Source organism: Dreissena polymorpha, chromosome 5, assembly GCF_020536995.1.
Source record: "Dreissena polymorpha isolate Duluth1 chromosome 5, UMN_Dpol_1.0, whole genome shotgun sequence".
Taxonomy (NCBI): Eukaryota; Metazoa; Mollusca; class Bivalvia; order Myida; family Dreissenidae; genus Dreissena; species Dreissena polymorpha.
Window position 1 is genome coordinate 115,794,131 of NC_068359.1, and position 18,746 is coordinate 115,812,876.

The 18,746-nt window shown below is 37.0% G+C and overlaps 1 protein-coding gene across 2 annotated transcripts in view; it reads right to left on the reverse strand.

The window, feature by feature from the left end:
• LOC127832529 (RNA helicase Mov10l1-like) overlaps positions 1–16,845 on the reverse strand; it is a 38,279-nt gene extending 21,434 nt beyond the window's left edge. For both annotated transcript variants that reach the window (XM_052358039.1, XM_052358038.1), the window contains exons 1-11: positions 16,742–16,845; positions 11,698–11,910; positions 10,541–10,658; positions 9,411–9,509; positions 7,633–7,779; positions 6,709–6,800; positions 4,151–4,209; positions 3,263–3,469; positions 2,354–2,463; positions 1,554–1,631; positions 798–953 (exon numbers count right to left, since the gene is read on the reverse strand). In XM_052358039.1, coding sequence (XP_052213999.1) covers positions 798–953; positions 1,554–1,631; positions 2,354–2,463; positions 3,263–3,469; positions 4,151–4,209; positions 6,709–6,800; positions 7,633–7,779; positions 9,411–9,509; positions 10,541–10,658; positions 11,698–11,910; positions 16,742–16,830 — 1,368 coding nt within the window. In that variant the 5' untranslated portion in view covers positions 16,831–16,845. The remainder of the gene's footprint in view (positions 1–797; positions 954–1,553; positions 1,632–2,353; positions 2,464–3,262; positions 3,470–4,150; positions 4,210–6,708; positions 6,801–7,632; positions 7,780–9,410; positions 9,510–10,540; positions 10,659–11,697; positions 11,911–16,741) is intronic.
• Between the last annotated feature and the right edge of the window lie 1,901 nt (positions 16,846–18,746).

An 18,746-nucleotide genomic window follows, 5' to 3' on the forward strand; every position in this document is an offset into this window, starting at 1 on the left:
CCTGTATACATACCTCGTCAATGCATACGTGTGTAGAAATGTCCATCCTGTATACATACCTCGTCAATAAATACCTGCATGAAATGTCCCCCCCCCCCCCCCCCCCCTGTAAACATACCTTGTCAATGCATACGTGTGTAAAATGTCCACCCTGTAAACATACCTCATCAATGAATATGTGCGTGAAATGCCCCCCTGTATACATACCTTGTCAATGAATGCGTGCATGAAATGAACCCCCTGTAAACATACCTTGTCAATAAATACGTGTGTAACATGTCCGGCCTGTATACATACCTTGTCAATGAATATGTGTGTGAAATGGCCAGCCTGTATAAATACCTGATCAACAAATACGTCAGTGAAATGTCCATATACATGTATACATACCTCGTCAATGAATATGTGTGTGAAAAATACGGCCTGTATACATACCTCGTCAATGAGTATGTGTGTGAAATGTCTTGCCTGTATACATACCTCGTCAATAAAAACCTGCATGAAATATCCGGCCTGTATACATACCTCATCAATTAATACATGCATGAAATGTCTGGCCTTTATACATACCTCGTCAATGAAAACATGCGTAAAATGTCCGGCCTGTATACATACCTAGTCAATGAATATGTGCATGAAATATCAGGCCTGTATATATATACCTTGTCAATGAGTGTGTATGTGAAATTTCCCGCCTGTATACATACCTCGTCAATGAACACCTGCGTGAAATGTACAGCCTGTATACATACCTCATCAATGAATATATGTGTGAAATGTCCGGCTGGTATACATACCTCATCAATGAATATGTGTGTGAAATGTCCCGCTTGTATTCCCAGTGAGTACAGGGTACCAAGGCTAACACAGGTGCTGACTAGGATTCTGTAGCGCGATGCAATGTCTAGGTCATCCCCCACACGACAGTACGGCAGGATACACTCCGGAATAGTCTATGAGGAACAACCGTACATACCCATCAGTTAAAAATCTATTCCTTTTCAGCTTGAAGGTGTCTAAAATCTTAGGGGTTGAGAAACACAAAATTCGAGTCCATGTCCTGGAATGAACCAGTTCTTGGAGATTTTAAATATGAACACTCCCAAACTAGAGTTGAAACCCTTTCACAAGGCAAACACATATCCATTACACTACTGCAACTATAAATAGCGCTTCAGTAAGATAAACTACAGCGTCAAATAAAAGGTAAGTTTAAAACCAACTCAGAAACAAACAAACCTATTATTGTTTTACTGGACTATCTACCCCCTCTTTCCTTTTTCATTTTATAAAAGATTATTTTTTCTTAAGTTTCATGACATTAACTATGCTGGACTCCATTAGAAAAGAGATATTTGGTCCAGACAATTAGCTATCATAAGTTTTGGGGCTGTTTTCATGATTTATGTAGCTAATTCCTCCTCCTTTTACAGTCTTACAAATTAATCCTGATCGGCATTAAACGCGCACATTATCATACATTTTCATTCAATTCTAGTTCCATAATTTTAAACTGGATGAACGCGAGTTTTTACCAAATCGACCTATGTTACCTCATCCCTGCGTTGCCATGCGTTCAGTCTCACCATGTCCCCTGGCTTTAACAGGCCGCTTCCATGGAGACGTTCTGCCTAGCGTAACAGTACATAAGCTATTTTACAAAGAAATACAAGCATCCTATTTTGAAGGGTTGTAAAACTATTGTATGTTCTTAACAGTATGATTATAGATACAACAGTTTTAAACACTATCCCTCTTCAAGTGTCATTTTGATCAATGATCCAGACTAGCACTTAATCTTTGGTTTAAAAGGGGAATTTGTAACGTCTTGAAATAAAACCATCTTATTCAAGGTGTCCTGATTAAAAGTATTTTACATATTATTGTCAGTAACAGTACTTAAATAAAGTTTATTTACTATCATATCATACTTACTCTCATATTCCTGAAAGTGGATGGACATTACCCCCTTGATTTGCTTAGAAACATACCCCCTGGATTTGAAGTGATTTGCTACCCATGTGCTTTCATAAAAGAAGTATTGAAAGATCATGGGTTGGCACCCATGGAAAAAGCAAGAATCTTATTTTGACATTATGTTATGTGAACTGACTAAAGCAGAGACACTATATTTTCAGGAACATGCATTTTCACCATACCTATGTGAGAGATAGAGACAAAGATTGTACAACTTTGCTAAATTGTACAAATTCACTTCAAGTTTTGATGTTTTTATTGACTCTAACAAACATAACAACAACAACAACATCAATTTAAAAGACAGCACGCTAACACCCTTAAATGGCAGTAAAGCATGAAGTAAATTATTCCAAACAACCCACGAAGGACTCACAATGAGATCGGCTGCACTGTTTGAGGGTGTACATGCGATGATACGACTAGAGGGAATCCTTGTGAACACCTGAAGTATGGCCTCCACCACTGTCACTGTCTTCCCTGTGCCTGCACATTGACCAATTTAGAAACAATTCTTTCTTGTTCTGGGAAAACTGGGCTTAATGCATGTACGTAAAATATCGTCCAAGATTAGCCTGTTCAGTCACCACAGGCTAATCAGCGACCACATTTTCTGCCTATAGTGGATTTTTGTTAAGAAGAGACTTCCTTTAAACAAAAAATTCCATAAAAGCGGGCTGCACAGTGTAATCTTGGAGGACAGTTTACGCACAAGCCCAGTTTTCCCAGAATAAGACTCAGATGTGAACCTGGGCCCTTATTAACTAAGCTGAAATCCATAAAAACAGGTACATTGAATTCCCAATGCCTGAGGTTATTTCCTGCTGAGTACTTTTTACTTTCAAATGTTTTAAACAATTAAATATAGCAAAAATGACTGATACTGTATATTTGTGTTACAACATTATTTAAGAACAATTTGTAGCAATATAAAAACAGAAAGCTACGATAATCATGTTCCCCAAATTCCTTTGATAGATTGAGAAGTTTTCTAATCTATTTAAAGAAGTTTATTAATTAATAAGATAAAGGATTATCAAATAATACAGTTGACAAAATCCTTTATAAGAACTGTAAAACAAACTAATCTAACATGTGTTTATATACAAAACAGGAAAGTGTATCCGAGTTGTGTTACCAATTTTTAAGTCAAAAACAGGTTACAAATAGTTGGAAGCCAAAATAAGAGGGCAAACATAAAATTGACTTCAAACACAGAACTATTAACTGCTAGTTCGTACACACTGAAAACAATCTTTATTTCCAACAAGAGTTTCATAAATACCAGGAGGCCCAAACAGAATATAAGGCAATGGTCGTGACTGGCCCTGTACTATTCGGTTTACGGCAGCTCGTTGGCGGGTATTTAAGCGTTGATTCATGAACATGAGAGCCGATCGGTTCCCAGTATTTGATGAGCTTGAACCATGCATAGGCCCTGGTTTTGAAAGACTGACAGCTGGCCTTGGTTGCAAATAGCTCGGAAATAATACTGAAACATCATTTGTTGTTTAACATTTAGCACACATACATTCATCAATGCATACATCAATCATGTATTTTATTACGCTCAGGGAAAGAGCCGCTGGCCTTCAATATGGGGAAAAATAGCGCGCTAAAAACGGAATCTGTAACTGATAGGGAATTAAATAATGTACGGGTAAGTCTAATTGCGGAGGTTAACTCCATTAATGTAAAGAAATCTTCTGCCGGGCATGAAGCAATATTTTGCTAAAGTTATAAATAAAAAAGCCACAAGTGTTTTAGCACTGCACAAAAACATTAAACCTGAGATCAAAGAAAGCACAAGCCCCCAAGCACTGGTAAACTTTGCACCAGGGTTGCTCATACTCCGATTCATATAAGCAGGCTTGAACAATTTAATTGTTCTTGAGTCATTTAAAAAGACTGCACTGGCTTTGTTGAAACTGCTAATTTTAGTGACTTATAAACAATTAAAATTGGGACATTGTACACAAAAGCTTGTCCAATCTCGTTCACTAAGGGAGGACAACATACACGAGTTATTGATACTCAGGGCAAATGCACAGATTTATTTTTATCTTATTGCATAAACACTTAATATATCACACAATCTTATTTAAAAGCTTCATCATCAAGCAAAGAACATGTGTACAAGTTAAGAATAAATCTGTTGACTTGATCGACATACCATTTTCCTCAAGAGTTTCAGCCATCTCTGTGGCTTTATGACACTTTCTAAGTTGACCCCTAGAAAACAGCACAGTCACAGTTGTGAAGCACCAAGCAACAGGGCTTTACAAAATATTCAATTGCTTAAATACAAGGTTTTATCTTCTTTTTTTGTCAATAAATACTTATAATTAATTGCTGTAAATTGTGCTTGGTTGCAAGAAAAGGCAATTTGAACTATTTCTAACAAACACTGTTGCAACTTACATTTTCCAAAATAAGTTACAATTTGCTAGGGAGTAAGATAAGTGCTGTCACGGAAAGTGCAAAATGCCCCTAAAGCATCATTTTGATCCAAAAGTGACCTTCAAAGTGGGAAAACACTTGTTTTTTGTTTTTTAATTATAAAAATAGTCAGTGTTCTTTGTTAACATATGTATTTTCAATACACTCAATTTTGTACAAATATATACGATATGTACAAGAGAATAAAAACAATGGGCAAAACTCCATAAACACATTTCTCTTTAATAAGATAACACTAAAGAAATTGTGCGATTTCCCCCAAAAACAAGGGCTGTTTGTAAAACATGCATGCCCCCATATGGGCTGTCAGTTGTAGTGGCAGCCATTGTGTGAATACATTTTTAGTCACTGTGACCTTGACCTTTGACCTAGTGACCTGAAAATCAATAGGGGTCATCTGCCAGTCATAATCAAAGTACCTATGAAGTGTCATGATCCTAGGCCTTATAATGCTTGAGTTATCATTAGGAAACCATTTTACTGTTTCGAGTCACTGTGACCTTGACCTTTGACCTAGTGACCTGAAAATCAATAGGGGTCATCTGCCAGTCATAATCAAAGTACCTATGAAGTTTCATGATCCTAGGCCTAATTATGCTTGAGTTATCATTAGGAAACCATTTTACTGTTTCGAGTCACTGTGACCTTGACCTTTGACCTAGTGACCTGAAAATCAATAGGGGTCATCTGCCAGTCATAATCAATGTACCTATGAAGTTTCATGATCCTAGGCCTAAGCATTCTTGAGTTATCATCCGGTTACCATTTTACTATTTCGAGTCACTGTGACCTTGACCTTTGACCTAGTTACCTGAAAATCAATAGGGGTCATCTGCCAGTCATGATCAAGGTACCTATGAAGTTTCATGATCCTAGGCCTAAGCCTTCTTTAGTTATCGTCCGGAAACCACCTGGTGGACGGACCGACCGACACGTGCAAAACAATATACCCCCTCTTCTTCGAAGGGGGGCATAATAAAGCAAGGAAATTAACTCCCAAAACACTGAAGACAGAGTGATATTTTTTGCACTCTCTACTTAATCACAATGTTCTCTTTAGATTAATGAAGTTTCATCTTTATATCTTAACTTGCAATAGAATTATAGAGTGCACCAGATAATAAAGTAAATGCAATAAGTCAAAAAATATTTAATATTAAAGAAAGAGTAATGGTACTATTACTCTCTGCTCCTTCTCAAAGTCATTTATCAATACATATATATGACATTTCATTTGAGTCCATTCAACATTGTTCAGCACAGAAACAAGAGCTGTCACCATTGGATGACTTATGCCCCCCATAAACGCTTGATAGAAGTTATGAGCTTTTTTCGAAACCTAAACGCAGATTTCGAAACCTAAACGCGGACCCTAAGTTCAAGGTCAAGGTCACAGGGGTTAAAATTTGTGTGCGTATGGAAAGGCCTTGTCTATATACACATGCATACCAAATATGAAGGTTATATCTCAAGGGACATAGAAGTTATGAGCATTTTTCAAAACCTAAACGCAAAGTGTAACGGAAACAGGGACAGACAGACAGACAGACAGACGGACAGTCCTATCACTATATGCCCCCTTTTCTTCGAAGTATGTATCTATGTCATGCACAAAAACTTCACAAAGAGCAACTTCTTGTTTTGTACTCTGCACTTCCCCTGCACAATGACCTCTAATATTACATGACATTTTATTTGAATTCATTTATTACTTTCTGAATAATACTCCACAGTTAAGCACAGCACAAGCAACAGACTATATGAAGAATAAGCAAAGGGCAATAAGTCCAAAAATAGTGATGAAAGACATGTGCTTCATGTACACTGCTCTCCCTTTCAATGTCCTCTATCAATGAACCAAGTTTCATTCAAAAGAATCAATATTAAGTGAGTTACAAACTTAAAAAAATGTCTTAACTTATGCACAAGAAGTGGCACACAATGACAGGCCTTCAGAGGAATACACATTCAAAAGGAAGAAGTAAAAAACATACAATTGCAACTTAAACTCTGGAAAAAAAACCTCAAATTTCTGACTGTCAAGTGTCAAACATGGAAATGCCGTTGAAGTAAAATGCTTGCAAGTAAATGATATGGTCATGTTTTTATGATGAACATAGACAAAATAAATTGTGGCAAATTGAATTCTTTTTAAAACGTTATTTCTACTTACCATCCTGTAAATACAAACATGACATAACATGAACATGTACCTGCTTAAATATTCATAAATATTTGAAACATTAAGAATAATTGTGTTTAACAGCCTACCTGTTAAATGTGAACACAACATTAAAGTCTTTTCCAGTGTAAGACCTATGGAATTCTGGATTAAACTTCAGTAACACTTCATCTTTCATTGTCTGAAACAAAAATCAAATGAAAAATTACAACACTTCTTTTTGAATATCCCTAAGCACAAAAGTAGTCTAAAATTACTTTAAACCTTTAAAAATATTTACTGTCAAAACTACAAATTATCTTCCCCCCCCCCCCCCCCCCCCCCTACGTCCTAGACCTCAATCTAGAACTCCACAGTAATTAATTTCAGCTGGGGATTTCGTTTGAAGTCTGTTTATGAGAACAAAACTATATCTATGGGTTGCAGATTTAAATGAATGGGAAATTGATGACATTTCACTTATATTTAATGCTTGAATTGTTTCTTCTAATTCCTGCCTATTAAAAGGGGTCACACAAGATGGATATAAAAATAATTATTTTACTTAATAATTACATTCTTAATTTATTCATGCATATAAAATTAAATTATTTATGTACTTTAAATAAATATTATTCCAACCGGCATTCAATGAAAACACAAATCATGCCATGATAAAAGTTCACACTTACTGTTCCATCTTAAAAAATAACATAAATTACTAAATATATCTACAGTTATAATCCACAAACCTTTTCATTAAGGCAAATAAGACATCTGATTCCTAATTGAAAACAAATGCTTTTACCCTTTCCCAATCAGAAGCAAACTGTAAATGGCTATATGGTGATTAAATCGCAGTTTTTTCAGGTTTTATGCTGTTTGCTGCTCATCAGTATCTTAGGATTGGAAAAGAAGCCATTAGCTTGAATCAAGTAAAAAAGCTCTTATATTTAATTTGATTTTCTAAGTGACTTCAAACACGTCCTAAAAAGTATCTTGAGTGATTAAGGGTAAAATAGCCCCTAAATCACCTCGTGTACAAATCCCTCAAAGCAAGGCCCCTCTGGGTCCCCAGGGTCTGTGAGGTAGACACTGTCCCCTATGAGTACTGAGGGACGCCCTTCAGCCAGACCCGGCACCTGAAGACCTAGATACTCCCCCACCTGGCGTAAGCACACCTGCAACATAGATAGATATTACTGGAAATTCTAGATTTGTGTGACATAAAAGCACTTGCAATGTTGTAAAGCCTCAAATGTAGATAATCCTGCAAAAAAGAAACACCTGCAACACACCTGTAGTGTAAAATTCACATGCAATATAAAGATAACTGCAAAACAGTAACACCTGTGATGTTGAAACACCTGCTATGCAGACACATCTGCAACAAAGACACAGTGCATGCACACAGTTGACATGCAATATAAGTTCATCTGTTAAATAGAAACACAGGCAATGTAGACAAACATAATTGGAAAGCACACCTGTAATACAGTATCCCATGCAATGTAGGCATATCTACAATACAGAAAAAGCCTGCAAAGTAAGCACATCTGCTATATATGCTTACCTGCAACATAATACTCACATGCAACTACCAATTTTAAAAGCCTGGAACATAGACACAACTGTGGCATAGACACACATGCAATTTATACAATGCATACCAGAAATGTAGACACACATGTTTCATAAATATATACACCAAGTAGAACTTCAGCTTCACTAGCAAGATACAAACTTTATTACAGTATGTGGTCCTTTATTATTGGCAAATACCAAACAGCGTGTTGCAAAACAAATATCTTAGACCAGACAAACAAATACAAAGCACACACAAATTCATTAACTCTTTCAGTGCTGGAACCGAATTTTGAAAGCCTTTGCAAACAGTATGGATCCAGATGAGACGCCACAGAACGTGGCGTCTCATCAGGATCCAAACTGTTTGCTATTCTGATAGTATTCTTTGAAAAAAAAATCGAAGAAATTACTAATTTCAGAAATACAGCAGAAGACATTTTAGCAGACAACAAATTTCCCAGCATGCAAAGGGTTAATCTGGGTTAAGCTCCTTGGATGGGCCAAGCAAGTCATTGAGGTCTTAAACCAGTTTTAAGGAACTTCAAAATTTACACATCATCAAGAATTATTCACAAATCATAGTGCAAATAAAAAATAAAATGTAATCATATACCATCACAATATCAATGTGATGACTATTTGACTAATAAATGGTTGGATACAAACTGGAGCAACAGAGTTGTAACTTTTGAGGCACGATTAAATTACACTTAAGCAAGTATAAACACATATAAACATAAACGTATGTACCCTGGAACAATAATCTATTAATTGGGCAATTTATACTTTCAAATTTAATTCCTTACTTAAAATAAATAATGTGTTTAATAAACTGCATAACAAAATTTAATCTGAGTATGTAAGGCTGCATAGCCTAGCAAATTAAGAATTTTGTGATACATTTTTTATAGATAAAATAACCAAAATCTAGTTAAAAGTTAAAAAATGTCCACCAGCCCATCAGAATGACAACTTTTAACTTTGATAAAGCCTATGACATTATCATATGAGCTGCATTCTGAGAAAACTGGTCTTTATGCATGTGTGCCAAGTTTTGTCCCATATTAGCCTGTGTAGTCATCACAGGCTACTCAGGGACAACTCTTTCCGCCTAAACTGGATTTTCTCTGTAGAGAGACAAGCTAATCTGGGATGACATTTTACACAAATATATTATAGCCCAGTTTTCCCTGAGCGATGCTCAAATGTTCCCTTGGAAACCAACCCTGTGTAGGTCAAACTCTCGGATGTCTACATCCATTTGGATCTCCTCAAGGTGAAGTAGCAGCTTGAATCGCTCACGATAGTTACTGGAGCTCAGCCTCTGAAACATCATGAAGCTTGGTACTCAAATTACCCTTGTTATGGGATAACTGGGCTTCACACATGTTTGTAGTGTCACTCCATATTAGCCTGTGCATTAAGCACAGGCTTATCAGGGACAACACTTTCTACTTTTATGGAATGTTACTTCAAAGGAAGTTTCTTCAAAACAAAAATCAAGTTTTTCATGGACTGCACAGGCTAATCTGGGATTTCACTTAACATATGTACATTAAGCAAAATTTTCCCAAAACAAGAGTAAAATGTGCAATAGATTTTCAATAAAATACTGATAAATCAAATGGCGTTGAAAAAACACAAAAGGGAAAAAGATGTCGATTACAGTGGCAATTTTACTTGTTCCTAATTTTGAATGCAATTAACATAGGCTTAGCTAGTATGAACCAATGAATGAACATACACTGAACAATTAGCATTATAAACTATACAATTGCTTTACAAACAAGTTGCAAATCTGTTTTTAAAATAAAGGTCAACAAGAGATTTTGAAGCAATACAAAAGTGACACAAAATCTCAATCATAGCGGCAATTGTAACATAGGCTTTGCTTTGACAAACCAAAGGCATTGTTCTGTAAGTGAGGAAATAATACATATTTCCAAGTACCAATATGTAGCTCATGCTAATAGTAAATGGATCTCAAATCCCTTTCAATGTAGAATAGATGGAAAAAGATCAATTACGGACCCTTACCACAGGGACAAATCAATCCTTCCCTTTATAATTTCTTCATAAGGATGCTCTGTTTTTCCTAAATCAGACTCCTGTACTTACCAGTAGAACTGCAGCATACATGTACATAACATGTTAGCACACAGGTGTGGAACATTCAAATGTTCTTTTTTGTTCAGGCAATACCAATCAATGAACTGACACTAAACAGTTTACATTATTAACTATGAAATAGCTTTACAGACAAGTCGCTAATCTTTTGTTGTTTTCAAAATAAAGGTCAACAAGAGATTTTAAAACAACTGCCTGGTAAATATTTTTTTGGTCAGCTTCACTAACCTCTGTAAGAACAGGGGCAAACTTAGGTAGATCTTCCGGGTAGAGTGCGGCCTCTCTCAGGTCTGCTGGAACCTCATACCTTGCAAGCCTGTGTGGGTACTGGACTGTTTTCTTGTTTCTGTGTAACGAAGAAATCAGGGTCCAGTTGCAAACAAATTGTTACAATAAAGTTTGAGTTTGACTAACAGTTCACAACCTATTCATAGAATTATTTATAGCATGTTTTTAATAAATTAATTTCAATATGCAAAAACTGCATGTTCAATATACACAAGGGCTGTTTGTAAAACATGCATGCCACTCATATGGGCTGTCAGTTGTAGAGGCAGCCATTGTGTGAATACGTTTTTTGTCACTGTGACCTTAACCTTTGACCTAGTGACCTGAATATGAATAGGGGTATTCTGCCAGTCATGATCAATGTACCTATGAAGTTTCATGATCCTAGGCCTTATTATTCTTGAGTTATCATCAGGAAACCATTATACTGTTTCGAGTCACTGTGACCTTAACCTTTGACCTAGTGACCTGAAAATTAATAGGGGTCATCTGCCAGTCATGATCAATGTACCTATGAAGTTTCATGATCCTAGGCATAAGCATTCTTGAGTTATCATCCGAAAACCATTTTACTATTTTGAGTAACTGTGACATTGAGCTTTGACCTAGTGACCTGAAAATCAATAGGGGTCATCTGCCAGTCATGATCAATGTACCTATGAAGTTTCATGATCATAGGCCTGAGCATTCTTGAGTTATCATCCGGAAACCATTTTACTATTTTGAGTAACTGTGACCTTGACCTTTGACCTAGTGACCTGAAAATCAATAGGGGTCATCTGCCAGTCATAATCAATGTACCTATGAAGTTTCATGATCATAGGCCTAAGCATTCTTGAGTTATCATCCAGAAACCATCTGGTGGACGGACCGACGGACCAACGGACCGACAGACAAGCGCAAAACAATATACCCCCTCTTCTTCGAAGGGGCGCATAATAAACATGCATACATTTTCATTAAGAAGCTACTTTCTTTAAAAACTCCACAAAAGCAGAAAGTGCCATCCCTGATAAGTCTGCGATTGCACAAGCTTATCTGGGACAACACTTTACACACATGTATTAAGCCCTATTTTCCTTTAACATGGCTCATACCTATTTGGCCGCTGGCCTGGAACTGTCCACGCAGCTGACTTCTTGTCCACTGTCTCCCTGTACCTGCTGTTCCCCTGTCTGGCGCCCCTCTCATACACGACCCCTCTCTGCACGAGGCTCACCATGGGGTCTGCAACTTCAGCCTTAACGTATCTTCCTATCTTGAATCCATCGAACACGAATATCAGCAGAGATTTCTCTTGACCGCCAGTCCTGAGCGTGGAAATATATGAATAAGCTGTTTGCAAAGCTGGATTTAAGCTCTTTAGGTAAATCTTAATTTTGATTGTGCTTTTGAATCAATTTAATAAAAATGATTTCAAAGATGTGAAGATTTCAAATAAAATTGTCTAAAATTCCATAGTTGAGGGCATCAAAAGAGAGAAAACATTAATTATTTTACCTTAAACAATATTGATATGTTTTAATGTCAAAATAGCGAAACACAGAATAATATTAAGAGATTACATTAATTTAAGGAATTTAAAAACTAAGTATTTGCTCCTAAAGTGCATCGAGGCTAATAGATTTGGAGTCATGGCATCTACACTTATCCTACATTTAAAATGATTTTGCTATTTCTACACAAAAAAAAAGTTTTTAATACATAAAATTGCAACAAAGTATTTGTCACAAGTTGCGCTGTCTACCAAACTTAGTGCTTTTTGTTCTTTAATTAAGCACTTCCATTGTTTACAGAATTTGATTGCATTATTTTAAGGCTAAAGCTACGTACCAGTGAAAGTGCACTTTCATGTTAATTTTGAAGCAGGTCAAAAGGCAGCTTTGTGCCATGTGACATGATTAAAACATTACAATAAAAAATGAGCTACGCTGAATATGTCAAATGATATCTGTTGTGTGCATCATATTACTATGATATTAATAGATGCCGTAACGAAATAATTATCGGAGAAGAAAATTCCCTACACATGAGGTTTAACTTGAGATGTAAGTATCACAGAATATGTTTACTAATTGGAAAACATTTTACCTTTTTTTGTTGAATTAGTACTTAACATTTATCTATATGAGAAATATGTCCACTAAATGTAAAGAAGCATGTATGTGTAAACTTAATTTCTGACATTTTTAAATTTGGATTTTTTTCACCTTGTATGTTTTTTTTATACAGATATTATAAGAACATCCAGACTAATATACATACATGTGATTAAACTAGTAAAGAAGAAAGGTGAAACAAGAGATGTGTTCATCAGAAACACAATGCCCCCTACTGCGCCGCTTTAAAATAATTTCTATTTATCATTTGGCAGGTATAGAAATCATCTCCCTTTAAAGCTTATTACTTCCCCCTTGGATTTTGTCCAATCCAACCGGGGGGGGGGGGGGGGGGGGGGTCTGTAGACAGTCAAAAATGACCAAGTCAGACATCACTGACAACCAAGGCCTGTGGTTTATCAAAGAGATCATAGCCAGAGTTCATCATGTATCTATGGACATAAGTCCACAGGTATGTTATGAACTCTACCATGCACAAATTAGTACAGGAAAGAAATGTTAGTTATATCATTTAAAAAAAAACTTTGACAAATCAATCATTTGAGTTATAAATAATCAAAATAAAAAATCTGTACAGTAACTGTGAAAAGAACTTAAATTCTTGGTAAGAAAATATATAATCTGAGATTAATAATTATATAAATTACTTCCCTTGAAAATAATTGTCTCTAAAAAATCTCTATTTTTAGTAGCAAATAATTAAAAGCCACTACCCTGACTGTAAATTCACCACTCAAAATGTGCAGCTCCATGAGATACACTTGCATGCCAAATAATAAGTTGCTATGTTCAATATTGAATAATTATCTCCCGTTAAAGCTTATTATTTCCCTTGGATTTGTATTTTTGACCTTAGACCTTGAAGACCTTACTGCGCTGCTTTTATTTATTTTACAAAAATATATAATTTGGCAGGTCAGATAATTATGTCCATTTAAAGCTTATTACTTCCCTTGGATTTGTTTTTTCGACCCCCGTGACCTAGTTTTTGACCTGGCATGACCCATATTTGATCTTGACCTAGATATTGTCTAGATACAACTTCTGACCAAGTTTCGTAAAGATCGGATGAAAACTATTTGAATTAGAGAGTGGACACGAAAAGTGTGACAGACTGACAGACAGACTGACTGACAGACTGACGGACAGTGCGAAAACTATATACCCCTTTTTCTTCGAAAGGGGGCATAACAAATTAGCTTTAGGATATAAGATGTCTTGTATACCTAACATACATCTTGCAGCAACTCTTCAGAAGCTTGTTTTTACGCAATTTTACATATACCGGGTACCTTAAAAAATTATGCATTGACAAAATTTTTTTTTTAGAAAATATTATGTAAGTTTAATAAAAGGCCAGTTATAACCCAAAGAAATACAAATACCAAGACTGTTTGTCTCCAATATTGTAAGATTTACAATTAGCCATTTTATATATTGATCTTGCTTCATGCTTATTCATGTAATTGTTGTATTTCTGTTAGCAAGATAACAATTACAGACACTAAATGGTAATTAAATGGCGTGATACAGCGCTGTATAAGAAATATATTTTTGTTTTAAAAATTTGTTTTTGTTTCAAAAGTTTATTTGCTTGTTTTGTTTAGGTTTTTTGCCGTTTTCAACACTGTTGTAGTCATACACATGTTTCATGTTGGTCAGTTAACCCACTTACACTATATTTAATTTAAGACCTTTCTTACTAGATTCATTTTTAAAGACTTCATTTCCAGCCCTTAGATACTGATGAACAGCAAAAAGCATAAAATATCAACAGACTGCAAGTTTTATACTGTTTAAAAAGCCATTGTCACTTGCTTCTCATGGGGGGGGGGGAGGATTAAAAAAAAATTTTTTTTATATATCATCATGGTCTACATGTATATAAATAGTCCACCTAAATGCATAGTTTTAATTGCATGCATATTGTATTGCACTTTTTCCATTCCATAGGTCATTTTTGTAATAATGATAACAACATTTCTTAACAAGAGTGCCAAACTGTCACAAGATACATGTACGCTCGTTTGAAGGTTTTGGACAACTTGATAACTTTACCATGACCCATATTTGAACTTGACCTACATATCATCTAGACACAACTTCTGACCAAAATTGGTGAAGATCAGATGAAAACTACTTCAATTAGAGAGCGGACACCATGCTAAATGCTTGAAATGCACTAAGTGACCCCGTGATCTAGTTTTGACCCGGCATGACCCATATTTTAACTTGACCTAGATATTGTCTAGACACAACTTTTGACCAAATTTGGTGAAGATCGGATGAAAACTTCTTCAACATGGGCTGTTTGTAAAACATGCATGCCCCCCATATGGGCTGTCAGTTGTAGTGGCAGCCATTGTGTGAATACGTTTTTTGTCACTGTGACCCTGACCTTTCACCTAGTGACTTGAAAATCAATAGGGGTCATCTGCCAGTCATGATCAATGTACCTATTAAGTTTTATGATCCTAGGCCTTATTATTCTTGAGTTATCATCAGGAAACCATTTTACTGTTGCGAGTCACTGTGACCTTGGCCTTTGACCTAGTGACCTGAAAATTAATAGGGGTCATCTGCCAGTCATGATCAATGTACCTATGAAGTTTCATGATCCTAAGCGTAAGCATTCTTGAGTTATCATCCGGAAACCATTTTACTGTTTTGAGTCACTGTGACCTTGAACTTTGACCTAGTGACCTGAAAATCAATAGGGGTCATCTGCCAGTCATAATCAATGTACCTATGAAGTTTCATGATCCTAGGCCTAAGCATTCTTGAGTTATCATCCAGAAACCATTTTACTATTTTGAGTAATTGTGACCTTGACCTTTGACCTAGTGACCTGAAAATCAATAGGGGTCATCTGCCAGTCATGATTAATGTACCTATGAAGTTTCATGATCCTAGGTCTAAGCGTTCTTGAGTTATCATCCGGAAAACATCTGGTGGATGGACCGACGGATGGACGGACGGACCGACCGACATGTGCAAAACAATACACCCCCTCTTCTTCTAAGGGGGACATAATTAGAGAACGGACACCATGCTAAATGCTTTAAATGCACTATGTGACCCTGTGACCTAGTTTTTTACCCTGCATGACCCATATTCGAACTTGACCTAGATATTGTCTAGATACAACTTCCGACCAAGTATGGTGATTTTCGGATGAAAACTACTTCTATTACAGAGCGGACACCATGCTTAATGCTTGAAATGCACTAAGTGATCACGTGACCTAGATTTTGACCCTGCATGACCCATATTCTAACTTGACCTAGATATTGTCCAGATACAACTTCTGACCAAGTTTGGTGAAGATCGGATAAAAACTTCTTCAATTAGAGAGCGGACTCCATGCTAAATGCTTGAAATGCACTAAGTGACCCTGTGACCTAGTTTTTGACCCGGCATAACCCATATTCGAACTTGACCTAGATATTGTCTAGATAAAACTTCTGACCAAGTTTGGTGAAGATCGGATGAAAACTATTTGAATTAAAGAGCGGACACTGCTGTGGACGCCGCCCGCTGCCAAGGTGAAACTATAATACGTCTCGTTTTTTTTAAACGGGCGTATAAAAATGTTTGTTTTTTTTTAAATTGTTTTTTGCTGCAGTTCAAATTCACAAAAGAAACTTTGCAATTAATTCCTTTGATATTTCATAACAGCTATTGCTGCGTCCACATCACTCGCTAAAATTCTACATTCACCAATCTAATATCCATTTTTTTCCAGCGGATACCTGGTTTAAAAAAACAACAAGATAAGCAGGGACTATAAATATCAACTTTTTACAGCTAAGAATAGAGAATATTCTTTAGTGAAGTCAAACTTGCAGTAAACCTCATCTATCTACATCACTCTTAATGACATAATTACCAGTGGTAGCCTGTTTATATTCAAACACTGAAGGCATTTATTTTGTTCCAAGTCTTTTCTTTATTCTTAAGTCTAAGAATGGAACGATGAATACGGGCCCAGAGTTTTGCCGAGACTAAACGTGTACGCTACCTTGCATCCAGTGTGAGATTGACATACAGAGACATGGCTGGGTAGAGCACCACTTCACCTGACACTGGGTCATTTGTCCCACCCTTCATCAGCGCTGTGTCTTCCTGGAAACAGAAAAAACAACAATTTTAGCCATGCCCTGCAAAAACTGGGCTGAATGCATGTGTGTGTCTTCCTAAAGGTTCATCAGAGTTGACACTTTCCACTTGTAAGTTTTTTTTTTAAGAAAGTCTCTTCTTTGCAAAAAATCCAGTTTAAGCGGAAAAAAGTTGTCAGAAGTCAGTGGTTTGGTGCTGTTCTTGATGTCAGGGGTCAGTGATTTGATGCTGTTCTTGATGCCTGAAGTCAGGGGTCAGTGGTTTGATGCCATTCTCAGTCAGAAGTCAGGGGTCAGTGGTTTAATGCCATTCTCGCTGCCAAGTCAGGGGTTTGATGCCATTCTCTATGTCAGAAGTCAGAGGTCAGGGGTTTGAAGCCATTCTCTATGCCAGAAGTCAGGGGACAGTGTTTTGATGCCATTCTCTATGCCAGAAGTCAGGGGTCAGATGCCATTCTCTATGCCAGAAGTCAGGGGTCCGGGGTTTGATGCCATATCTATGCCAGAAGTCAGGGTTCAGTGGTTTGATGCCATTCTCTATGCCTAAAGTCAGGGGTCAATGGTTTGATGCTTTTCTCGCTGCCAAAAGTCAGGGGTTTGATGCCATTCTCTATGCCAGAAGTCAGAGGTCAGGGGTTTGATGCCATTCTCTATGCCAGAAGTCAGGTGTCAGTGGTTTGATGCAATTCTCTATGCCAGAAGTCAGGGGTCAGGAGTTTGATGCCATTCTCTATGCCAGCAGTGTTTTGATACCATTCTCTATGCCAGAAGTTAGGGATTTGATGCCATTCTCTATGCCAGAAGTCAGGGGTCAGCGATTTGATGCCATTCTCTATGCCCAAAGTCAGGGGTCAGGGGTTTGATGCCATTCTCTATGCCAGAAGTCAGGGGTCAGTGGTTTGATGCCATTCTCTTTGCCAGAAGTCAGAGGTCAGTGGTTTGATGCTGTTCTCCATGCCAGAAGTCAGGGGTCAGTGGTTTGATGCTGTTCTTGATGCCAGAAGTCGGAGGTCAGTGGTTTGATGCTGTTCTCAATGCCAAATGTCAGGGGTCAGTGATTTGATGCTGTTCTGGATGCCTGAATTCAGTGGTTAGTGGTTTGATGCCATTCTCGATGCCCAAAGTCAGGGGTCAGTGGTTTGATGCTGTTCTTAATGCCAGAAGTCAGGGGTCAGTGGTTTGATGCTGTTCTAGATGTCAGAAGTCAGGGGTCAGTGTTTTGATGCTGTTCTCGATGCCAGAAGTCAGGGGTCAGTGGTTTAATGCCATTCTTGATGCCTGAAGTCAGCGGTCAGGGGTTTGATGCCATTCTCTATGCCAGAAGTCAGGGGTCAGTTGGTTTGATGCTGTTCTAGATGCCAGAAGTCAGGGGTCAGTGGTTTGATGCCGTTCTCGATGCCCAAAGTCAGGGGTCAGTGGTTTGATGCTGTTCTTGATGCCAGAAGTCAGGGGCCAGTGGTTTGATGCCGTTCTTGATTCCAAAAGTCAGGGATATGTGGTTTGAGGCTGTTCTCAACCAAACGCAATGGAGAATTGTTCTGTGAAAATCACAGGCTAATCAGGGATGACAATTTCCGCATATACTGGATTATTGTTTAAAATGACTTCCTATCATCAAAAAATTTCATAAAAGCGGAAAGTGTTGTCCTAGATAAGCCTGTGCAAACTGCATTAAAATGTTTATGTTTTTATATTAAATTATTGTTTTAGTTTTCATATTGTCTTTATTTTCAATCTTGAAATAAAATGTGTTGAAAAAAACAAACACTTAACAGCCTTAAGATCTTACCTTGAACAGTTTAATATCCTTGATTACAATCTGAGACCCAGAGGCGGTCATATGACATTTGACAAACTTCCTTGGCATGCACCCAGTGTTCTTCACGCACAACAGTCAGCGTCTTGCTA